We start from the raw sequence: 23,379 nt of genomic DNA, 5'->3' as shown, positions 1-23,379 counted from the left end.
TTTTCTCTGATGAACCTTTCCGATTGTTTGGGGCATCCGTAAAAAAGCTTGTCCGGAGAAGACAAGGTGAGCACTACCATCAGTCCTGTGTCATGCCAAAAGTAAAGCATCCTGAGACCATTCATGTGTGGGGTTGCTTCTCAGCCAAGGTTGTGGGCTCACTCACAATTTTGCCTAAGAATCAGCAGGTATAGCCAGATTATATTTGTGTCTTGCAGGTTTCTTTGGCTAATAAAAGCACAATTTTCAACAGTACATCTGATATTGATAACCTAGCAAATGACATTGTTTGTCAATCAACAAATAACTAACTAACTAACTATTTTAACCTTACTGTTAGGAACCAGCTCGTAACAAAGAGGGAGACAAAGAGATAATGAAATTACAAACATTTTATTAAATAAAGTCAACTCTATTTCTTTCCCAAGATGGAATAGCAGTCAGACGTCCTTTGTCCTCATCTTGTCGTGTCCCGTGTATATATATATATATACATCTTTTCTTCGCATATCTTTTATATATATATTTTTTTTAAATCTCAACTTCAAAACACTCTCCTGCAACCCGCCTTACCAATTTTAAAAAAAGTACTCACCTCAAATCTGAAATCCACAATAGAAGCTAGCCAGAAGTTAGCCAGAAGCTAGCCAGTTTACTGGCTAATGTTAGTATTCAGCTAACCACGGTTGGTGGTCATCAGCTATCCTTTAGCTCAAAAAGCTATCACCAGTTGTGTACAACGCGACTCATATCACAACATACCAGACCTATTTCTCTCCATATCCACAGATTTCTACCGCAAGCTCTGGACATTTACACCTGGATCTTGCAGCTAGCTAGCTGCTATCCGAGTGAATATTGGCTTATGTCGGTCCCGGAGCAAACATTAATTATTCCGGAGCTAGCCAGCTGAAGAGTTCCATCAGCCACTCCTGGGCTACAAATCACCTATCCAGACCCGTTTTACTGCCGACGCGGCGCCCCAAGGGGCCTATCACGACTGGACTACCGCCGTTATCTGCCCGTGGGAGTTATCCAACTGGCCCCTCCGTCGCGACGTTACCTGAACGCCCATCTGCGGCCCGCTAATTGTTAGCTGTCTTCTCGGCTGCTATCTGAATAGGTCTATCGGACAATTTTCTTGGGTCACTATAACTATATCTATTTTGCCAATTGGATTGGTCCCCTCTACCACACGGAACCCCACAGATCTACCGAAAAAAACGCACAAGGTGGCTAAAAATAGACCTCCTCCATCTTCTGCTAGCTTGCTACCCATGGCCCGGCTATCTTTCTGAATCGCCATGACCCCAACCAACCTCACTACTCACTGGACCCTTATGATCACTCTGCTAAGCATGCCTCTCCTTAATGTCAATATGCCTTGTCCATTGCTGTTCTGGTTGGTGTTTATTGGCTTATTTCACTATAGAGCCTCTAGCCCTGCTCATTATACCTTATCCAACCTTTTAGTTCCACCACCCACACATGCGATGACATCACCTGGTTTCAATGATGTTTCTAGAGACAACATCTCTCTCATCATCACTCAATGCCTAGGTTTACCTCCACTGTATTCACATCCTACCATACCTTTGTCTGTACATTATACCTTGACGCTATTTTATCGCCCCAAGAAACCTCCTTTTACTCTCTGTTCCGGACGTCCTAGAAGACCAATTCTCATAGCTTTTAGCCATTCCCTTATCCTACTCCTCCTCTGTTCCTCTGGTGATGTAGAGGTGAATCCAGGCCCTGCAGTGCCTAGCTCCACTCCTATACCCCAGGCGCTCTCTTTTGATTACTTCTGTAACTGTAATAGCCTTGGTTTCATGCATGTTAACATTAGAAGCCTCCTCCCTAAGTTTGTTTTATTCACTGCTTTTGCATACTCTGCCAACCCGGATGTCCTAGCCGTGTCTGAACCCTGGCTTAGGAAGACCACCAAAAACTCTGAAATCTCCATCCCTAACGACAATATTTTCAGACAAGATAGAACGGCCAAAGGGGGCGGTGTTGCAATCTACTGTAGAGAGAGCCTGCAGAGTTCTGTCCTACTATCCAGGTCTGTATCCAAACAATTTGAACCTCTACTTTGAAAAATCCACCTCTCTAAAAACAAGTCTCTCACCGTTGCCGCCTGCTATAGACCACCCACTGCCCCCAGCTGTGCTCTGGACACCATATGTGAACTGATTGCCCCCCATCTATCTTCAGAGCTCGTGCTGCTAGGTGACCTAAACTGGAACATGCTTAACACCCCAGCTATCCTACAATTTAAGCTTGATGCCCTCAATCTTACACAAATGATCAATGAACCTACCAGGTACCACCCCAAAGCCGCAAACACGGGCACCCTCATAGATATCATCCTAACCAACTTGCCCTCTAAATACACCTCGGCTGTTTACAACCAAGATCTCAGAGATCACTGCCTCATTGCCTGCATCCGTAATGGGTCAGGGGTCAAGCGACCTCCACTCATCACTGTCAAACGCTCCCTGAAACACTTCAGCGAGCAGGCCTTTCTAATCTACCTGGCCCGGGTATCCTGGAAGGATATTGACCTCATCCCGTCAGTAGAGGATGCCTGGTTATTTTTTTTAAATGCCTTCCTCACCATCTTAAATAAGCATGCCCCATTCAAGAAATTTAGAACCAGGAACAGATATAGCCCTTGGTTCTGCATTAGCATCGAACAGCCCCCTGTGATATGCAATAACAATATACACAGGCAGGAAAGCCAAGGCTAGCTTTATCAAGCAGAAATTTGCTTCCTGCAACACAAACTAAAAAAAGTTCTGGTACACCGTAAAGTCCATGGAGAATAAGAACACCTCCCAGCTGCCCACTTCACTAAGGATAGGAAACTCTGTCACCACTGATAAATCCACTATAATTGAGAATTTCAATAAGCATTTCTCTACGGCTGGCCATGCTTTCCATCTGGCTACCCCTACCCCGGTCAACAGCACTGTACCCCCCACAGCAACTCTCCCAAGCCTTCCCCATTTCTCCTTCTCCCAAATCCAGTCAGCTGATGTTCTGAAAGAGCTGCAAAATCTGGACCCCTACAAATCAGCCGGGCTAGACAATCTGGACCCTTTCTTTCTAAAAATTATCTTCAGAAATTGTTGCAACCCCTATTACTAGCCTGTTCAACCTCTCATTCATGTCGTCTGAGATTCCCAATGATTGGAAAGCAGCTGCGGTCATCCCCCTCTTCAAAGGGGGGACACTCTTGACCCAAACTACTGCATACCTATATCTATCCTACCCTGCCTTTCAAAGGTCTTTGAAAGCCAAGTCAACAAACAGATTACCGACCATTTCGAATCCCACCGCACCTTCTGTGCTATGCAATCTGGTTTCAGAGCTGGTCATGGGTGCACCTCAGCCACGCTCAAGGTCCTAAATGATATCTTAACCGCCATCGATAAGAAACAATACTGTGCAGCCGTATTCATTGACCTGGCCAAGGCTTAGACTCTGTCAATCACCACATCCTCATCGGCAGACTCGATTGGTTTGGTTTCTCAAATTATTGCCTCGCCTGGTTCACCAACTACTTCTCTGATAGAGTTCAGTGTGTCAAATCAGAGGAACTGTTGTCCGGGCCTCTGGCAGTCTCTATGGTGGTGCCACATGGTTCAATTCTTGGGCCGACTCTCTACTCTGTATACATCAATGATGTCGCTCTTGCTGCTGGTGAGTCTCTGATCCACCTCTACACAGACGACACCATTCTGTATACTTCTGGCCCTTCATTGGACACTGTGTTAACAACCCTCCAGACGAGCTTCAATGCCATACAACTCTCCTTCCGTGGCCTCCAACTACACTTAAATACAAGTAAAACCAAATGCATGCTCTTCAACCGATCACTGCCTGCACCTGCCCGCACATCCAGCATCACTACTCTGGAAGGTTCTGACTTAGAATATGTAGACAACTACAAATACCTAGGTGTCTGGTTAGACTGTAAACTCTCCTTCCAGACTCACATCAAACATCTCCAATCCAAAGTTAAATCTAGAATTGGCTACCTATTTCGCAACAAAGCATCCTTCACTCATGCTGCCAAACATATCCTTGTAAAATTTACCATCCTACCGATTCTTGACTTCGGCGATGTCATTTACAAAATAGCCTCCAATACCCTACTCAATAAATTGGATGCAGTCTATCACAGTGCCAACTGTTTTGTCACCAAAGCCCCATATACTACCCACCACTGCAACCTGTACACTCTCGTTGGCTGGCCCTCGCTTCATACTCGTCGCCAAACCCACAGGCTCCAGGTCATCTACAAGACCCTGCCAGGTAAAGTCCCCCCTTATCTCAGCTCGCTGGTCACCATAGCAGCACCCACATGTAGCACGCACACCAGCAGGTATATCTCTCTGGTCACCCCCAAAACCAGTTCTTCCTTTGGCCGCCTCTCCTTCCAGTTCTCTGCTGCCAATGATTGGAATGAACTACAAAAATCTCTGAAACTGGAAACACTTATCTCCCTCACTAACTTTAAGCACCAGCTGTCAGAGTACCTCACAGATCACTGCACCTGTAGATAGCTATAATATATCTATAATATAGCCTACCTCTTCCCCTACCGTATTTATTTATTTATATATTTTGCTCCTTTGCACCCCATTATTTCTATTTCTACTTCGCACATTCTTCCACTGCAAATCTACCATTCCAGTGTTTTACTTGCTATATTGTATTTACTTCGCCACCATGGCCTTTTTTGCCTTTACCTCCCTTATCTCACCTCATTTGCTCACAACATATATAGGGTGGCAGCGTAGCCTAGTGGTTAGAGCATTGGACTAGTAACCGGAAGGTTGCGAGTTCAGACCCCTGAGCTGACAAGGTACAAATCTGTTGTTCTGCCCCTGAACAGGCAGTTAACCCACTGTTCCCAGGCCGTCATTGAAAATAAGAATATGTTCTTAACTGACTTGCCTGGTTAAATAAAGGTTAAAAAAATAATAATAATGAAAATATAGATTTATTTTTCTACTGTATTATTGACTGTATGTTTGTTTTACTCCATGTGTAACTCTGTCTTGTTGTATGTGTCTAACTGCTTTGCTTTATCTTGGCCAGTTCGCAATTGTAAATGAGAACTTCTTTTCAACTTGCCTACCTGAAAGGTAAAGGTGAAATAAAAAATAAATAAATAAAATAAAGCCTAATATCGCGCAAGCCATTTAACAAAGATCTGAATCCTGTCGGTGACTCGCAGATGTGCAAGATCAGATATAGGCCTACCTCTCGTTGGTCAGCGCACAAAGTTGCGCACAGCGTGCAGTTTGAATAAACTCAGCATGCAAAATGACGATTAGATCAAAGATTGTCAACACAGTTCATGCTCAGTTTGACACTGAAGGAGAGGACGCATCAGTTGTCACAAAAGATGAGAAGCATTTTCAGAAACGAACTAAGAAAGTAATATGAGCACAACATTTTTGTGAACTGGAGATTTGTAACATTTGAATCGATTTTCTGACATATGCATGCTACATTTGGATATATTTTGGGTTCCTCAGACACACATATCTTAAACATTTGAACAGGGGATAAAGCATATCAGTACATTTTTAGATCCCTAGTAGATGGGTTTGCAGTGTTTGGTTTGCTATCATTGTAGTCCTATTTAAAAATTTATCAATTGGGAACATCACTTTTTAAATAGATATAAATACATTTCCAGTCTGTTTCGGTAGACTTCCAGCCATTGTGCTACTGCTAATTAGCAATGGACCGCAAAACTACACTACCTTCAAACTGCACACAGAGACGTAAAAATGGAATCCATGAATTTTTCTGACTTTAGGTAAGTACGAAAAGTGCTTGATTTCAAAAATCTCGCACTGTCCCTTTAAATGTGCAACCTTGTGGCTCCAAAGACTACACACGCATGTTCGCACGCAGACACGCACACACACAGGTTCCCAGGCTGCTGTTTCTGCTTCACTGGCCACACAGATGTAGCAGGACCTGTCAGGGAGTCTAGGACTGAATGGGCCGCCGGGCCGCCAGGGAGTGAAAGGGTTCAACACCGGAGCTTAGGGTTGTACTGTTTTCCCCCCTAGCACAGGTGCTGCTGCCATGAGTGATTTATTTAACACTACTCTGGTGCAGGGAGAGAGGGACAGAGAAAAAGAATGAAAGAAAGAAAGAAAGAAAGAAAGAAAGAATGAAAGAAAGAAACAAACAAACAAACAAAAAAGAAAGAAAGGAGGAAAAGCTAAGGTCTGCTGTATCAGGTCCCAGTTGAGAATACAGTGATAAAGAGCCTTCATCCTCCTCCTCCTGCTCCTCCTCCTCTCAGGGGAACAAAACAGCCCAGGGTATTACTGAGGCCTAGCACTACCAGAATCGGTTACATCTAGGTTACACACATTGTACTGCTCTCGAGGCCAACTACGCCACCTAATCAACATTCTTTATGTGCTTCACTGTCTCATGTTTATTTTGTTTGCTTCAAAATATCTATTTAAGGGTGTATAGTAAAGAATCTGATTAATGAGGATAGAAAATACTATGCTACAGCAGCATAGCTATTTCATTGACTCTACTACACAGTATTATTTCTACACTGTAATCCTTGTGACCTAAACTGGTATCAACGAGACCTGGGTTGAAATACATGTATTTGTTATTTAAATAAATGTTTTCTGTGTATTTGAGTCTTTTCAAATTCAAGGCCCAAAACAAGTACTTTAACTTGAGTATTTGAATGGTTGTTTTGTAAAAAATATATTTGAAATATTGTATTTGAAAGTATTTTAAAATACTTATTTCAAATACCATTTTCAAATACATAGTTTAAATGCATTGGAGTGTATTTGAGTCAGTGTATTTGAGTATTTTCAAATAAGTTCCAATTTTATTTCCAAATGCATTCTTACTATTTAACTACCTGCTTTTTTACAAAGGTTGTCTGAATATTTGTTTTGAAATTTGTTGAAAAGTAATTGAAATACCTGAAATAGTATTTGAACCCTGGTCTGATATTAACCACCTTTGGAGAGTGGGATAGTTTTATCCAAGGGTATTGAATCATTGCTGTCTGTTATCTACTTAACAATCTGTCATCATCAAGGCAATAACATCCACTGCCTACAACCGGCATTAAAAAGCACACGTGAAGTAAAAATTGTCACATCTTTGAAATAATGTAGAGTTTGGTGTGATCCTAGCATTTATTCTATTTATTCAGACATGGCAAAAAAATATTGGCACCCTTGCACTTTGTTCAAATAATGCAACATTTCTTCCAGAAAACTGTTGAAATTAAAACATATTTTGGTATCCATGTATGTATGTCTTTGGTTTGCAGTTGAACGAGACAAACAAATGTGAATAATTTACTAAATGTTAGCTTAATCCTTGTTCGAATGGTGTAGAAAGCACTTTCATCAACTGCCACATAGATTCAAGTTGACCTTCAGACGCAAAGTACGACAGTTTCAACTCGCACCATCTGTGGTCAACTCAATGAAAGGGGGTTATACGGTAGGAGACCCTTGGGGGACCCCACTGCTGAGAGAGAGACATAATAAAAGCAGACTGCAATTGGCAAAAACACACCGGAACATGAGAAAATCATTCTGGGAGAATGTCCTGTGGACAGATGAGAACAAATTGTCATGTTTTGTCTTATATTGTCTTGTCATTTTGCTTTTCCTTCTGTTCGTTTTCCCCCTGCTGGTCTTTTTAGGTTCGTTCCCCTTTTTTCTCTCTCCCTTCCTCTCTCTCTTCTCTCTATCGTTCCGTTCCTGCTCCCAGCTGTTCCTATTCCCCTAATCAATCATTTAGTCTTCCCACACCTGTTCCCTATCTTTTCCCCTGATTAGAGTCCCTATTTCTCCCCTTGTTTTCCGTTTCTGCCCTGTCGGATCCTTGTATATTGTTCACCGTGCTGTGTCTTTGTATCGCCCTGTCGTGTCGTGTTTCCCTCAGATGCTGCGTGGTGAGCAGGTGTCTGAGTCTGCTACGGTCAAGTGCCTTCCCGAGGCAACCTGCAGTTTATTATCGAGTCTCCAGTCAGTTCTCGTGATTACGAGTGGAATTGTTTTTTATGCTTTATTTACCGCTCCGATTTGTCTAGGAGTATTGCTATTTCCTTTAACTGGAATAAAGACTCTGTTTTCGCCAAGTCGCTTTTGGGTCCTCATTCACCTGCATAACACAAATTAGAGCTTTTTAGTAAAGCACACCATCTCTATGTTTACAGAAAACAAAATGAAGCTTTCAAAGAAAATGACACCTTCCCTACAGTCAAACATGGAGGTTCCATGATGTTTTAGGGTTACTTTGCTGCCTCTGACACTGGGTGCCTTGAACGTGTGCATGGCATCATGAAATCAGGAGAATACCAAAGCATTTTGGAGCACAATGTCAGACCCAGTGTCAGAAATCTGGATCTCCGTTGAAGGTCATGGGTCTTCCAGCAGGACAATGACCCCAAACAAACTTCAAAAAGCACCCAGGAATGATTCAAGATAAAACGCTGGACTGTTCTGTTCTGTGGCCAGCAATGAGACTAGATTTAAATCCCATTGAAAACTTGTGAAGAGATCTGAAAACAGCAGTTGGGAGAAGGCACCCTTTAAATCTGGGAGAACTGGAGGAGTTCGCACAAGTGTGGTCCAAACTGCCAGTATAGAGTTTCAGGAAGCTCATCGATGGCTACAGGAAGTGCTTGATCACAGTTATTTTGACAAAAGGCTGTGCTACCAAATATTAAGTCTACAATGTCAATAATTTTGTGAATGCCATTTCAATTTATTTTCTGATTAAATGGATATACTAAGTTCTGAATTAAAAACAAAGGTTCTGTAGTATTAACAGTGAAATAAAGAATTGTGGAGATTAAGTACTTTGGTCAATTTCAACTTATTTTTGGGGAAAGTTGTGAGTTACTTGAAAAAATATTTTTGGTCATGACTGTACTTACTGTCCTGTTTATGGCTGTTACGGTGACCGTATTACCGCCACGCGGGCTGTCACGAGTCATGACGACAGGCGATACCACGTGATCGTTTAGTCACGGTATTTCAGCCTTTCCAAGCTCTGATGCTGCTGATGGTCATTGGTAGTCTACCAAACTTGCTAACTGCCTGGTACTCCGGACTCTATTGTTCCTCTAATCACTCTGACATCACTGCAAATGTAACCAAAAATCTAATCAAACACTTCATGAGAGCCTATGAGCTCATGTTGCGCAACATTTATATAGAATAGGCAATTGTGTGAGAAAACAGAGTGATGGCCTCTATTAAAAAGAGCAGGATCCTATAAGCTTTCTATGGGCTAGGCCTACTATATTTATTTCTCAACTTTCCTAATATTAAGCACATTGCTTCTCTTTACAACAGGAGTATATCCAACCTATCTGGTTGGCATGAAAATAAACCATGTGAAAAGCGTCCTCTGTTCACTATTTAAGGGCATAGAAGACATATTTTTTCCGCGGCCCCTCTTTCGAGACAGGTGCATGATAACGGTCAATTCTAAATCAAAACAAATCTCAAACATATATTATTTAATATATGTAAATACAAGATTAAATCAAGAACAGTGACAATATTAGCTTATTACTTGTGAATGATATATTATCACTTGTGAATGATACCCAAATCATAGTCGCACACATCATGTAGCCTAGCCCATAGACACATCACTAGGGATGAGCCCCCTGCCATCCAGAACCTCTATACCAGGCGGGGTCAGAGGAAGGCCTATTGTCAAAGACTCCAGCCACCCAAGTCACAGACTGTTCTCCCTGCTACTGAAATGGAAAGTGGTACCAGAGGGCCAAGTCTGGGACCAAAAGGCTCCCAAACAGCTTCAACCCCCAAGCCATAATACTGCTTAACAGTTAATCAAGTGGCTAGCCTGACTATTTGCATTGACCCCCTTTTTACTTGCACTGGCTGTCTTTCACCGTCTCTATGAACACTCACTGAACTCACCCTATAACATATACTCCACTGCCTCTCCTACACACACACTACATGCACCGCTCACACACACAAAACACACATGCATATTGACGCCACACATACCCTCACACATAGACACACCTTCACACTCTTTCACACTTCCCAAACACTGATGCTATTCTGTTTATTTTCTATCCTGATTGCCAAGTCACTTTTACCCCTACCTACATGTATATATTACCTCAACTACCTCGTACCCCTGCACATTGACTCGGAACTGGTACTCCTTGCATATAATCTCGTTATTGTTATTTTATTGTGTTACTATTTCCTTTCATTTTCATTTCATTTTTAACTCTGCATTGTTGTGAAAGGGCTTTGTAAGTAAGCATTTCACAGTAAAGTTTACACCTGTTGTATTCGGCGCATGTTATTTGATTTGATTTCTTTGCTAAGCATTGGAAGCCTGGCCTGGCCTGAAAACATCCCTGGTCTTTGTGGGTGAATCTGTGCTTGAAATTCACTGCTCGACGGAGGGACCTTACAGATAATTGCATGTGTGGGGTACAGAGATCAGGAAGTCATTATAAAATGAATGTGGAAAAAGTCAAGGGGTGTGAATACTTTCTGAAGGCACTGCACATAACACTTATAACTTATAGGGGACTTAGTATGTAGTGCATATACCTGGCTGATAGAACTGAAACCAGACATTATGATGTAGAGCAGCTTATCTTCATTTACTGATAATTCTGAGTTAAATTGGCTTCATGCTAAGATATGACACAAACTGCATTGCTCACCCTGTCACAATCACAATACCACTTCTTATTCCATAACCACAGTGCCTATAGCTTAAATTACAGTCAAAAGCAATTCCAGTATGTTATAGTCTCTAAGTAATATGGGGACAGCAGTTAAACTAGTTAGTGTGGCTGTCTGTGTCTAAGCTGTTTTATGGTGTTTTGCTCAGCTGGCGTTCTATGTTTTGCTGATGTGATGTGAATGTATTTATTTCCTGGTTGGTGTTCGGCCTGGCCCTGGATCGATACTGTCTTTAACACTATCAAACTGACCCTTGTGCTGTGTGTGTGTGTGTGTGTGTGTGTGTGTGTGTGTGTGTGTGTGTGTGTGTGTGTGTGTGTGTGTGTGTGTGTGTGTGTGTGTGTGTGTGTGTGTGTGTGTGTGTGTGTGTGTGTGTGTGTGTGTGTGTGTGTGTGTGTGTGTGTGTGTGTGTGTGTGTGTGTGTGTGTGTGTGTGTGTGTGTGTGTGTGTGTGTGTGCGCGTGCACTACCATTGATGTGGAATCCAATACTAACATTGCCTCATGCTGATGCAGAGGTGTTAGTACTGTAGTTTAACACACACACACAAACACACAAACACACACACAGCTGTGAGCTGAGATGCAGATGGGTAACAGTCACTTTGCTACCCCGTCCCAGTAACTTCACTTAGCATCGCATCACCTTGACGTGGGAGCGCGACCGCCACGGCCTAACAGGCCACCCACGGCTCCATCTAGACTTCCTTCTCAGCGCTAACACACACACACATAAACAAACACACACACACTACTGTTCCCTTAGCGACCTAGGCCATTTGTCCCAGTTTCCCTGTGACTTCTAAAGCCTGTCAGGTCCAGGGTGAAAGGAGAGCAAAATGGTGTTTGTTTAGCCAGTATGACTCAATATGTCTTCATGTAGACCTGAAGTAGTACACCCGGTGTGACCAATTTGTCCATTGTATCCTAATACGTTTGGCACTGAGAGGCTAAGTCACTGGCTGGACGAAGGATATTTGAAGTTGTCCATGCAGTCAGTCAGGCAGTCAGACAGTCAGGCAGGCAGGCTTCGAGGCAGCCATCAGTCCAACTGTATTCCATATTGATGAGCCAGATCCATCACATTGGAGGTTATTAGTGAGGGTTATTGAAGTGTTTCATATGAGGAATTTATATATACTCTGAATATTAATACTTTGAAAGTTAGCTAGCTAGCTGTGGGTGTTGTTGCTCCTTGCTCTTGGGCTAAGTCCCCTCCCCCCATCCCTCTCTTTCTCTCTCTCTCATTACTTTTTAAGCACATCACCACCACACATCACCACCACACAATGATATCTCATAGCCCTAAGCTAAACCATTGTGTGCCATGAAATGCTAATCACATGTTCTTCAACGAAGACGGAGATTTGCATATTGGTCATAAATAAAAGATTGCGGTTGAGATTGAGCGTAAGTTTTTTTAAACTACAACCAAACCCCAGGGGTTGATAGGACTTGAAGCAGAACAGAATCACTGATCGGCTTTGGAAGAAAAATGAGAATGATTTATTTTCAGTGGCCAACAGCCAACCTACATGCCATGATACTCATCAATCCACTCATCAATCCACCATCAAACTGAAATTATGAGCTATGAAGAAGGAGATACCATTGCCCTACATACCAAATACGTGGAACTCAAAGCATTCAATGTGGGCTAAATCAACAACTAGAACAGTAGTACTCTCTTTGAATGAGAAACCTTTGAGCAGATTTTGAGCAGAAATTGCAGAATGTGTCAATCAGACGGTAGGAATAAGCACAAGGCAGACTGCACTGTATCTCTCTACCTTACATTACTCATGCTGTCTCGTTAAGTTGTGTGTCAAGAAGCGAGCACTGTTTTAAAGACATTCACCCCCCCACTCAGCTATGCTCTGCTAACAAACCTCACTACAAATTTCACCACTTCTATTCAAGTGGTGAGAAGTTCTGCGTAAACTGTGTCTGAGATCAAACTTTTGCAGTGTAGGGAGAATGCAGTATTTATTAGTGGCTGTGCTATCGTGTCTGTAGAAATACAGTATCTTACACTGTGTTGCACCTCTGGACACATAAGTAGAATAACAAGTACAAGTTTAATTAAAACTTAACTGTAACAGGTCTAGTGCTGCAGACATTTGTTTTATACCATGTGCACTATGTACCATTATGTAGTGTTCCAGGCTAAAGCACGACTGGATTTAAACTTACCCCAGACTTCAATAGCCAATATGCAGTGTTGGCTAAACTGCAATCAATCACTATTCTCATCAGTTTATCCGCTGAATGTCATTACATTAGGCACTAACAATGGGTGTGTGTGTGTGTGTGTGTGTGTGTGTGTGTGTGTGTGTGTGTGTGTGTGTGTGTGTGTGTGTGTGTGTGTGTGTGTGTGTGTGTGTGTGTGTGTGTGTGTGTGTGTGTGTGTGTGTGTGTGTGTGTGTGTGTGTGTGTGTGTGTGTGTGTGTGTGTGTGTGTGTGTGTGTGTGTGTGTGTGTGTGTGTGTGTGTGTGTGTGTGTGTGTGTGTGTGTGTGTGTGTGCGTGTGCGTGTGCGTGTGCGTGTGTGTGTGTGTGTGTGTGCACATGCATGTGTTGTTTTCTTTTGTTTAGAATCGACCACAATGTTCGTGGTCATGTTTTTTTTTTGTCTAATTCAAAAGCGAAACATTCTCTAATCCCATGTAAAGACATTAATCAAACATGGATTATAAACTCTTAATCGTCACATTCCAATATATGATCCACACACACCATACTCATAAATACTTATAACCTGATACTTCTAATCTAAACGATAAGAGTATTTACATCTTAATGTGGTTTACATGTCTGGCGATGATCAAACAAATTGATCATTTTAAAGTGTTAATATTTCTGGGGGATTTTGATTATGTCAAATGGCAGTGGACCAATTTCTTAATTCAAAAGATCAATTTAAAGGGATATTGTATGTAGGATTATACATGGTAGACGTAACAACTATAGCGCACTGCAACTGCCCTGCTCAATCTATGCTGTGTCCCAAAAGGAAAACTAATCCCTTTGTAGTGTACTGCTTTTTATCCCAAATGGTCCCTGGTCAAATCTAGTGCACTGCATAGGGAATAAGGTGGCAAGAAAGTCTGCAGCATATACAGTTTCAGTGTCTACCTGCTGTACATACCAATTACAATATATAGGCAACCCCACATCTATTAAACTTCAGTACACCTTCTGCCGACCAATCAGAATCCTCTGGTTTTACTTCCACTGTAAATCCAATAAGACATTTCTGAGCAGCACATTTTAAGGAGGCAGTATCTTCTCTGCCAACACTACTTTGTAATAGATCCCCCCCCCACACACACGCACGCACGCACGCACGCACGCACGCACGCACGCACGCACGCACACACACACACACACACACACACACACACACACACACACACACACACACACACACACACACACACACACACACACACACACACACACACTCTATGTGGCAGCAAGAGAGGTTTTCATCCAGCCTGGGATGGAACTGAATGTGTGAATCTGCTTAGGTCATCATCCATCTTACAGACACTTTCAGTCAGTTGGCTTAGTGTGTGTGTGTGTGTGCGCATCATGAGTACGTGTGTGTACCTGTTACCACAAAATCCCATATTCGGTCAGTGCTATCTCAAATAACGACTAGATTTTCAACATAGAATATATCAAAAAACACTTTTAGTATAATACAATTGTATATTTTAGATAACCTCAACATAAGTGAGCTGTAAGCACATCATGTTGTTCATGAGCATCACAGTTACACTACAACACTGACATAATCATATGTCTCAACACCATCCTCCACATAACAAAGAGTAAAAAATGTCAGACAAATGGAAAATATGGCGGATGGGATCTGAAATATTTAAATGAAAGCACAATGCATCTGAATGCATTGGACGGGAGACGCCCCAAATCAAAACATAACATGAAAGAAGAGTCACTTACAACCACACTCTATCCAACGGGGAATCCTGACAAGCAGCAACCTCTAAAATATGCCAGTGAGTCTCCAAAGTGATAACCTCTTTCAGGAATAGGGAACAACCACAGCATTGTAGGCTAGAGGGAATGTCCCCTAAGAGCATCCTGTCAATCAAATACTTGTCATCTGCAGAGGCATGAATGTCATCATGCCTGGAGAACAGTGGCCAGAAACCATATTGGGTTTGGCTTGCAGAAAGAACCATTCTTCTTCATTTTCAACACTTTTCAAATAGAGAAACTTGACACCCAACACCTTTAATCAAGACTTGAGGCGATGCTTTAAAGCATTATTAAACCTTGTTATTAAATAGATTACAAATTGTGATCATTAGCCTGAGACACATTCCTTCATCAAATATCTGGGGTGGTGAAAGTCAAGCATAGGGTGCCATACTTGGTTGGGGTGGCAGGTAGCCTAGTGGTTAGAGTGTTGGGTCAGTAACCGAAATGTTGCTCTATCGAATCCCCGAGCTGACAAGGCAAGAATCTGTCGTTCCGCCTGTGAACAAGGCAGTTAACCCACTGTTCCTAGGCCGTAATTGTAAATAAGAATTTGTTCTTAACTGACTTGCCTAGTTAAATAAAGGTTACTTTTTTAAGATTAGGTATAGTTTACAGAATTATCATGGTTATACCTGATGTATTAGCCTGCATTCTGCAGTGCTTTGAAGGAGAGGGTTTCTGTCATAGAGCCTGCAATATTATCTATGGTTTCTATATTAGGTTCCTGACTGTTCTGGAAGTGTGTGGGATGCAGCATGTGGGTGTTGTTATTTGTCTATGCAAGAAAAGTCAGGTACAGGTGTCAGAAAAAGGAAGAACTCTGTGCACAGTCAGTACTAAGCATGCATATACTGCATAAAAATAACTGGACTTCAGCCATAGCCTGCCCTATTACTGGAAAATCTACAGTCAGTGGTGTTTTTTAAGAAGAAAGTATCACTAGAACTATATCACCTATTGATTAAAACACTCAAACTCAACTCTGGACCTAGAAGCCAGTTCCACTGTGTTTTTTCATTGTTCCCCTCTAACCAGGGACTGATTTAGACCTAGGACACCAGATGGTGGCAATTAATTATCAGGTAGAACAGAAAACCAACAGGCTCCGGCCTTCGTAAGAGTTGAATACTCCTGGACTAGAACACCCTTGCCATAGACCACAGACCTATGCAGGGTCTAAAAAGACACCCTATTCCCGTGCACCACTTTACACTTGAGCCCTCTGGTCAAAACAAAAGCAGTGCACTATATAGGGAATAGGGTGACATCTGGGGCGCACAATACTGTCTGTAAAAGTGCAGAAGCTCCATGTTGACAGCTTGAATGGAATGAGGACATAATCTCGTTAATGAAACCATAAAATAGAGCAGGACATTGTAATAAAGCCTGTCTGGCATCAAAGACGGCATGGCCCCCAAGGTGGTATAATTGAGCCTAGGGAAACGTTAATCATATGTAGGCACCTACATCTGTTTGAGTATTATTGCCCCCTATACATGTGTGTTGTGCCACCACTGATGTAAGACTTCTAGCCTTGTGCTGACGTTATAACTCATTTGCATGTTTGATCCAGGCCTTTATGTATCTATGAATGAATCGATCCTGATTTAAAGATACAGAGTACAGTTTCTTGAGGGCCTTTAACATGAAATACCAGTCTGAAGCAACTTGTATAAGCTACAGTAATTGCTTGCTATGGCAAGTCGAGACAGGAATCCATTTGCTGTCTGCAAGTGTTGTGATTTATATTCTAAGCACAGTCTATTTTCATCGATTGCATTATGCAAGTTCATTTCCAAAAGACAAGCAAATTAAACAATTGTAACTGAAATTAGCCAATGAACGTTAACCTCTGGTAGATTTTTATCTCCGAAAAATGTTAACGGTATAAATCTGGAGCCTATTCAAATATACCCACATCATAGAAATAGTGAATGTAGACAAACTCACCACAAGTGTTGGGACCCCTGCCACGAGCGCATACAGTAGAGCGGGAGGGATCGCGCTGGACTCCTCCGGTCCGAGGTACGGCTTCGCGTAGGCATTGTCATAGCAGAAGAACCCTTGGACGTGCACGTTAAACGTGTCCGTGTACTCGAAGTAGTATGCCAGCATGACCGTCCCCGCCATGATCACCAGCTGAAAATAAAGCATGTTCGTCAAAGGAAGAGAAAGGAACATTTAACAATCCACTTGACTGAGGAGAGAAAGCCCCGCCACCTCTGTTTTCATTCCGCCTTCTTCGCCCCTAGCCTAGCGCAGCAGCTTGACCATAGCACCTGTCAGCCACACATTTCTCCTACTGCCACTAATGCTCGTTATAAGGCATTGCTGAATGGTGATGTTCACAGAGCCGTGTTCTGTCACCCCCGGTTGGTCACTGGAACCGGAATGAACGAGATAGAGCTGAAAACGTGTGGATTGGAGGGAGCGCACGCGTGGGTCTCTGTGTTTGTGCGCAGCAGCAGCCGCGCCGCTATTCACCGTGGGCAGCAAATGATGGAAAGAGGAGTGACAACGCACGCCCGTTGCTGCTTTTCATCTCTCCTTTCAGCACCCGCAGTGAATGACTCTGAGCAACTTGTTGGAGCTTTAGATTCGCCTCCAAGTCATCTTCACCGCAGTCAGAGTCGTGCGTCAGCTTTAGTGCCCTTTGGAGAGATACGCACCATTCCTATTCATTTTCATTATGCGAACGCCCGCATGTGTCCTAAAGACTCCAACAACAGAACACAGTAATCAAAGCTGACGTCAACCACATCAGTCTACTCTACACTCTTGTCCATGCAGTCCAGATATCTATATTATTGTAATTTTGTTGGAAGTATTTGAAGAGATATGCAAACAACATTCATATTCAATTCGATTTTATGCACGTGTTTTCCAAAGACTCCATCAAATGATTAATCAAAGTTGATGTCAACGACTTAATAGGAATTAATAGGAATTGGCCAGTGTTGATTTTTTTTCAGGAGTAAAATTCACTCTGTAAGATTGAAATTAAGACTCAGTGTTGGTGTTAATAACCAGAGTTATTCCTTTACATTGTGGTTCATAAAACAGTCCCATCAAATCCAAGCCTGTCATTATCATATTTCCCAGCATGCTCTACTGCAGGTTTATTTTTTAGGATTTATTTTCATATCTGTTTTGATCAGTATGTAATGTATAGTGTATTGTCATAGTTTAATTTTAATTATAAGACTTACCTAGGACCTTTTAAATTAACGTTTTTAACAACCATGTCTGTGCCACTAACAAATACAGCCATGGGCAGAAACTCCACAATTCACAAAAAAAGTAATCTTGGGAAATATGCAAATTTGGATTTACTCCATAAGCCATTCCATTATATTTCACTCCAGAGTAGAGTGAAATACTAATTCGTTCACTCCAGTGTATTGTGAATTTCACACAGCCTGTATACAGTTTCTATTCTGTATAGGGTTACAGAAACACTGTCTAAATGTTAACATTTTTAAAAGTGTGAAATTCACTCTGTTGAGAGTGGATGCATATACACACTGCAAAAGTGTTGAAATGTTTAACACTTCCGATTTTCCTGTGTAGTCAAGACAACATTTTGACCAGTATCATAATGCCGTGGGATGCCGAGAAATCTATCTCTTCTGTCTATTCTATTCTATTCTACAGTCATGGCATATGAGTCAATGAGGACAAACACATCAAACACTTAGACACTCCATCCATGGTTCAAATGGTACCATTCAGTTTGGGTGTAATTACGGAAAGATCTCACTGTCAAAGGTACACAGAGATGGAGAGATGTTAAAAGATCCAGTTTAAAGCAGGACTACGACAGATCTGTTCTCTAGCTGTCTGTATTATCTGGATCAGGGGAGGGAAAGGCTGTGTGCCATGGTGATTATAGTGCCATCAAGGCTAATTTATATCCTTTACCATTAATCAGCCTAACGCAGATTTTACAGTCTCAAAGAAACAGACATTTCTGAATGTGCTCAAACTTTGAGGCTATTTTATGGCTAAGCCTCATGGGCAAAAAATGTGGAGCCAATCTTTCATTTTTATTTACTATTTTTAAAGGGTTTAGCCTTTCCAATATTCACCCATTATTCCAGATGTACCAATGTGCATTACAGATCAGGGGTATTTTTGTCCGAATCAAACTCTCCACGGGAGGCCAGACAATATGTGCCAGGCGATTCACAGTGGCCCATTACTTCAGCCGCATCATCGCACCGCTGCCACGGATCCAATCATGCGGAAGGATCTACAAATCTGTCCAATTACTGATCGGGACAGCACATGTCAGCTCTGAGGCACTGAGGTGTCGTGTTTACGAAAAGCACCATCTGAGGGCCACAGTCCATCTGTCACTCCAGAGATGTGAGTGAAGTGTTTTTGTTCCAATGTTGATTTCCTGCTAAGTTGGGAGGTCTAAGGTCACAATAAATCCTGTATAAAATGGGGTAAAGATGGAGTAGGACATTTAGTTGTTAAAAATCCTTAAGAGTCTATTGATGCACCCGTGCGTCAATCTAAGGGACAAAATAAATAAAAATCCCCATTAAAAATCCATCAATGTAAGCTAGATATCATGCTATTTGCATGACCTGCGTCTCAATCCACCGCATCCGCCCGTGGCGGCCTTCCGCATCTGCGTTGGAAAGTGACCGAGCTACAGCGATGTTTGTCAGACCATGAGACATCCCGGAAATGGGTCTTCTCACGAAAACATCTGTTGATTCCTAACTATTAGGAACCCTAATGGAAAGGAATTAGGAACCCTCTATGGAAAGGGGAGACTCTCACGAACACGATGGTGTTCTCCGTTTTGCTCTATGACCCCCACAAGTGTCACTGGACTCATCTGAAGGTAACCTGTACAATCGAATAGAAGTATGGAGGTAGTTTTGTACGGAAGAGTATTAGGTTCAAGTAGTGAGCGACGGGTGGTGGTACTTGGCTTATTATTTTTTTGCACGATAGTACTTTAAAAAGTGACAATATTTTGAAAATAAAGTCTAAATTACATTTTGAGAATTAAGTGGCAATATTTCTAGAAAAAAACTGAATATTTAGAGAAAAAGTCAACATTTTATTTATAGAATAGTCAACATTTTATTTAAAGAATAAAGTCTCAGTTATATTTCAAGATAAACGTAAGGGAAGTGCATGTCTCCCTGACTACCTTCTGCTGTGCACGCCCGCCACCGTTGAAATGCCTGCAGTTAGATGACCTGGTGAAACTATGCTACAGAATTGGCTTTAGTAACAAGGGAATTCTTTTTCTTTTAGCACATAATTATATTTTCAGAAGGAGGAACCGTGGTTACATACTGTACATAGGTAGAGACGGCCGGGTTGTGTGTGTATGTGTATGCAGTTGTGTGTGTGTGTGTGTGTGTGTGTGTGTGTGTGTGTGTGTGTGTGTGTGTGTGTGTGTGTGTGTGTGTGTGTGTGTGTGTGTGTGTGTGTGTGTGTGTGTGTGTGTGTGTGGGCAGTAAAAAGTAGGGACAAAACAAACAAATGGCCATCAATCTAATGATCTAAAACACTCATTCAAACAAGCTTCACTATTCACTCACGCTTATCAATCTAATTATCTAATAACTCACTCGCACACACAACAACACACACCAAGTTTTCCCCCTGGCAATTTCAAACTATAGTCATACACTATTTTAACAACCATGGTGTGTTATGAGCACAAACAAAGTCCACGTACTGTAGGTTACATGACCACACCCAATAAAAGGAGAGGAGAGGCAACTCAGGAGAGACTCCTGCATGCACAAACTAGCAAATCTGAGGCACTTTGATTATATGATTATGATGGTCATAATGCTTCTTCACAGTGTCATTAAGTGTATTTCCTTAGTCGAAGTAAAGTGACACAGGAGGGTCATAATGCTTCTTGACAGTGTCATAAATTGTATTTTCTACAAGTTGTTTCAAAGATAATGAAAAACAAACAGGACTTTAAAGAGTGAATTACAACAGCAACAAAGGACTTAAGAAACAAACTTTCAAATGAAAGGAAACTTCTTGGCAGGGAAAAAAGACATTTAAATAAATGTGGGTATTGACACTCTTATGTCCATGTCATAACCAGCCATACAATAACGCAATATATGTTACAAGAGATGTAAATATATAGGTATTGACAGTGTGATGACAATATTATGACAGTTTATGTCAGCTGTAATGACATACTATGACATAGTTATGAACGTGTCATAATGTGTTATGGGTGTCAAGTAAAGTTTTACCGAAAATATTAATGGATGGATTCTCTTTCTTTATAGAAATATAGGTGAGATATTATTAGATAACTATTAGATAAATAATGATAGTCTATATACAGTTGAAGTTGGAAGTTTACATACACTTAGGTTGGAGTCATTATTTTCAACCACTACACATATTTCTTGTTGACAAACTATAGTTTTGGCAAGTCAGTTAGGACAACTTTGTGCACAACACAAGTAATTTTTCCAACAATTGTTACAGACAGATTATTTCACTTATAATTCACTGTATTACAATTCCAGTGGGTTTACATACACTAAGTTGACTGTGTCTTTAAACAGCTTCAGGTCCACAATTATTATGTGCCAAAAGAGAAAGGATTTCCTTGTTACTAAAGACAATTCTAAAGTAAATTTCACCAGGTCATCTAACTGCAGGCATTTCAACTGTGGCGCACACAGTGACAGGCTAATTAAATACAAATTCAATGGCTAAGACTTTTTGAGGTTTAAAGCCTCATGATTTTAACACTATTTTCAGATGACATATTACTGTATTATTACCTGTTTGTTAGTTTGTTTGTTTATTTGTTGTAATGTATTCTAATATATTCCACTGTTCATAAGCAGGAACTAAATCGATAGTGTTCATCTCTCACAGACATCCAGCTGTTGGAATTACATTAACCCTGTAAAACAGCAATTCATTACAGTGTGTGTGTGTGTGTGCGTTTGTGTTTGTGTCTGTGTGTGTGTTGATCTGACTAATTTGGCTTCCACAGCCATGGCACCTGTCAGCATCCGTTAAGGATGTGGCAGAACTAATGATAAGTACCACGCAGCTGTCTGTCTGTCGTTTGCATTATTGGACCTGTCATGCTATACAGTAAGTTTGGGTCTCTGTCTGTTACTCACACTGTGATTCCAAGCAGACACCTGGAGAGAAAGGTATCTGATTCCATAACCTGAGGATAGTCAATTGACATCACTGACTGCTCTCCACAGGACTTTGGTCAAAAGTAGTGCACTATATAGGGAATAGGGTACCATTTGGGACTTATTGAAAGAAACTCTACGACTCAGAGACCATCCAGATAAGTTCCTTATCACAATGATTTATAAACCTCTGAATGCTGTGTAGCTGTTTTTGTCTGAAGAATCTGATGGACTGTCACTGCATACAACATGATGCAGAATTGAATATCAAAGGAAATGGCTCTCTGTTGTGGGCTCCATTCTGTCCCATCTCCCCTACGTGGGGGCTAACTGGGTATCAACTCGTATACGCCAGGGCCATTTAATGAGCTGTGTGTGTGTGTGTGTGTGTGTGTGTGTGTGTGTGTGTGTGTGTGTGTGTGTGTGTGTGTGTGTGTGTGTGTGTGTGTGTGTGTGTGTGTGTGTGTGTGTGTGTGTGTGTGTGTGTGTGTGTGTGTGTGTGTGTTTGCGCGTGCGTGCGTGTGTGCGTGCGTGGGTGTGTGCTACAGAAACTTCTCCAATGTTCCAATAGAAACGGGACTAAATTAAAACATGAAAGATTTGACAAAATCTGTCTGAATCCAGGATGAGACTCCCCTCTGAGTCTCTCTGGTTCCTCTCGAGGTTTCTTCTCGACAAAAAAGAGAGGAAGAAAAGAAAGCTCATCAAAACACATTCAACTTTCAATCTTATCTTACTGAAAATGCCTCTGAGATTCTGGTACCGAAACATATTTCATAAATATGGATCATGTTTTGTCCATGACACATGCAAAATACTTACATTATGTTTCTCTGAAGAGGGATGGGCATCAATTACAAATTACTATTACAAAAATACAACTACATACAATGTACACTAAAGACCAATGTATCTAAGTAAAATAAAACATAATTTTGCAAAGTATTGTATTTAAATAAAATACATGTATTTTGTATTTTAAAATATAAAAATACATTTGCAAGTAGCCGGCCGAACAGCAACATCATTCTCAGTAACGGTTACAGAAACGTCTTAATTGCTATGACTGTAATATGTTGTTGATTATCTACCTTAGTCGAATGCGCTGTCACTCTGGAGTGTCTGCTAAATGACCAAAATGTTCATGCAAACACTGAGCGTACAACAGTATAAACACCTTAAATGCACTTCAATCAGTGTAGATTAGACAGGTTCGATTTTTAAGCCTTGAGACAATTGAGACATGGATTGTGTATGTGTGCCATTGAGAGGGTCAGTAAAGACAAAGGACAAAGGGGCAAGACAAAGGATTTAGGTGCTTTTGATCAGGGTATGGTAGTACTGTAGTTGCCAGGCGCACCAGTTTGAGTGTGTCAAGAACTTCAACGCTGCTGGATTTTTCACACTCAACAGTTTCCC

The 23,379-nt window shown here is 41.5% G+C and overlaps 1 protein-coding gene across 5 annotated transcripts in view; it reads right to left on the bottom strand.

Moving 5' to 3' along the window:
* Nucleotides 1-23,379, bottom strand: part of plppr5b (phospholipid phosphatase related 5b) — a 112,354-nt gene that overhangs the window by 63,167 nt on the left and 25,808 nt on the right. For 2 of the 5 annotated variants that reach the window (XM_046292493.1, XM_046292495.1), the window contains exon 3: nt 16,742-16,930. In XM_046292493.1, the coding sequence (XP_046148449.1) occupies nt 16,742-16,930 (189 nt within the window). Of the gene's footprint in view, nt 1-16,741; nt 17,297-23,379 lie in introns of those variants that run through there. The other 3 variants (XM_046292494.1, XM_046292497.1, XM_046292496.1) reach the window with 2 other exon arrangements.

The sequence above is a fragment of the Oncorhynchus gorbuscha genome, linkage group LG12 (genome assembly GCF_021184085.1).
Source record: "Oncorhynchus gorbuscha isolate QuinsamMale2020 ecotype Even-year linkage group LG12, OgorEven_v1.0, whole genome shotgun sequence".
In the NCBI taxonomy this organism is placed as follows: Eukaryota; Metazoa; Chordata; class Actinopteri; order Salmoniformes; family Salmonidae; genus Oncorhynchus; species Oncorhynchus gorbuscha.
Note: the sequence above shows the minus strand (reverse complement) of the source record. Positions and strands in the feature narration are given on the sequence as shown.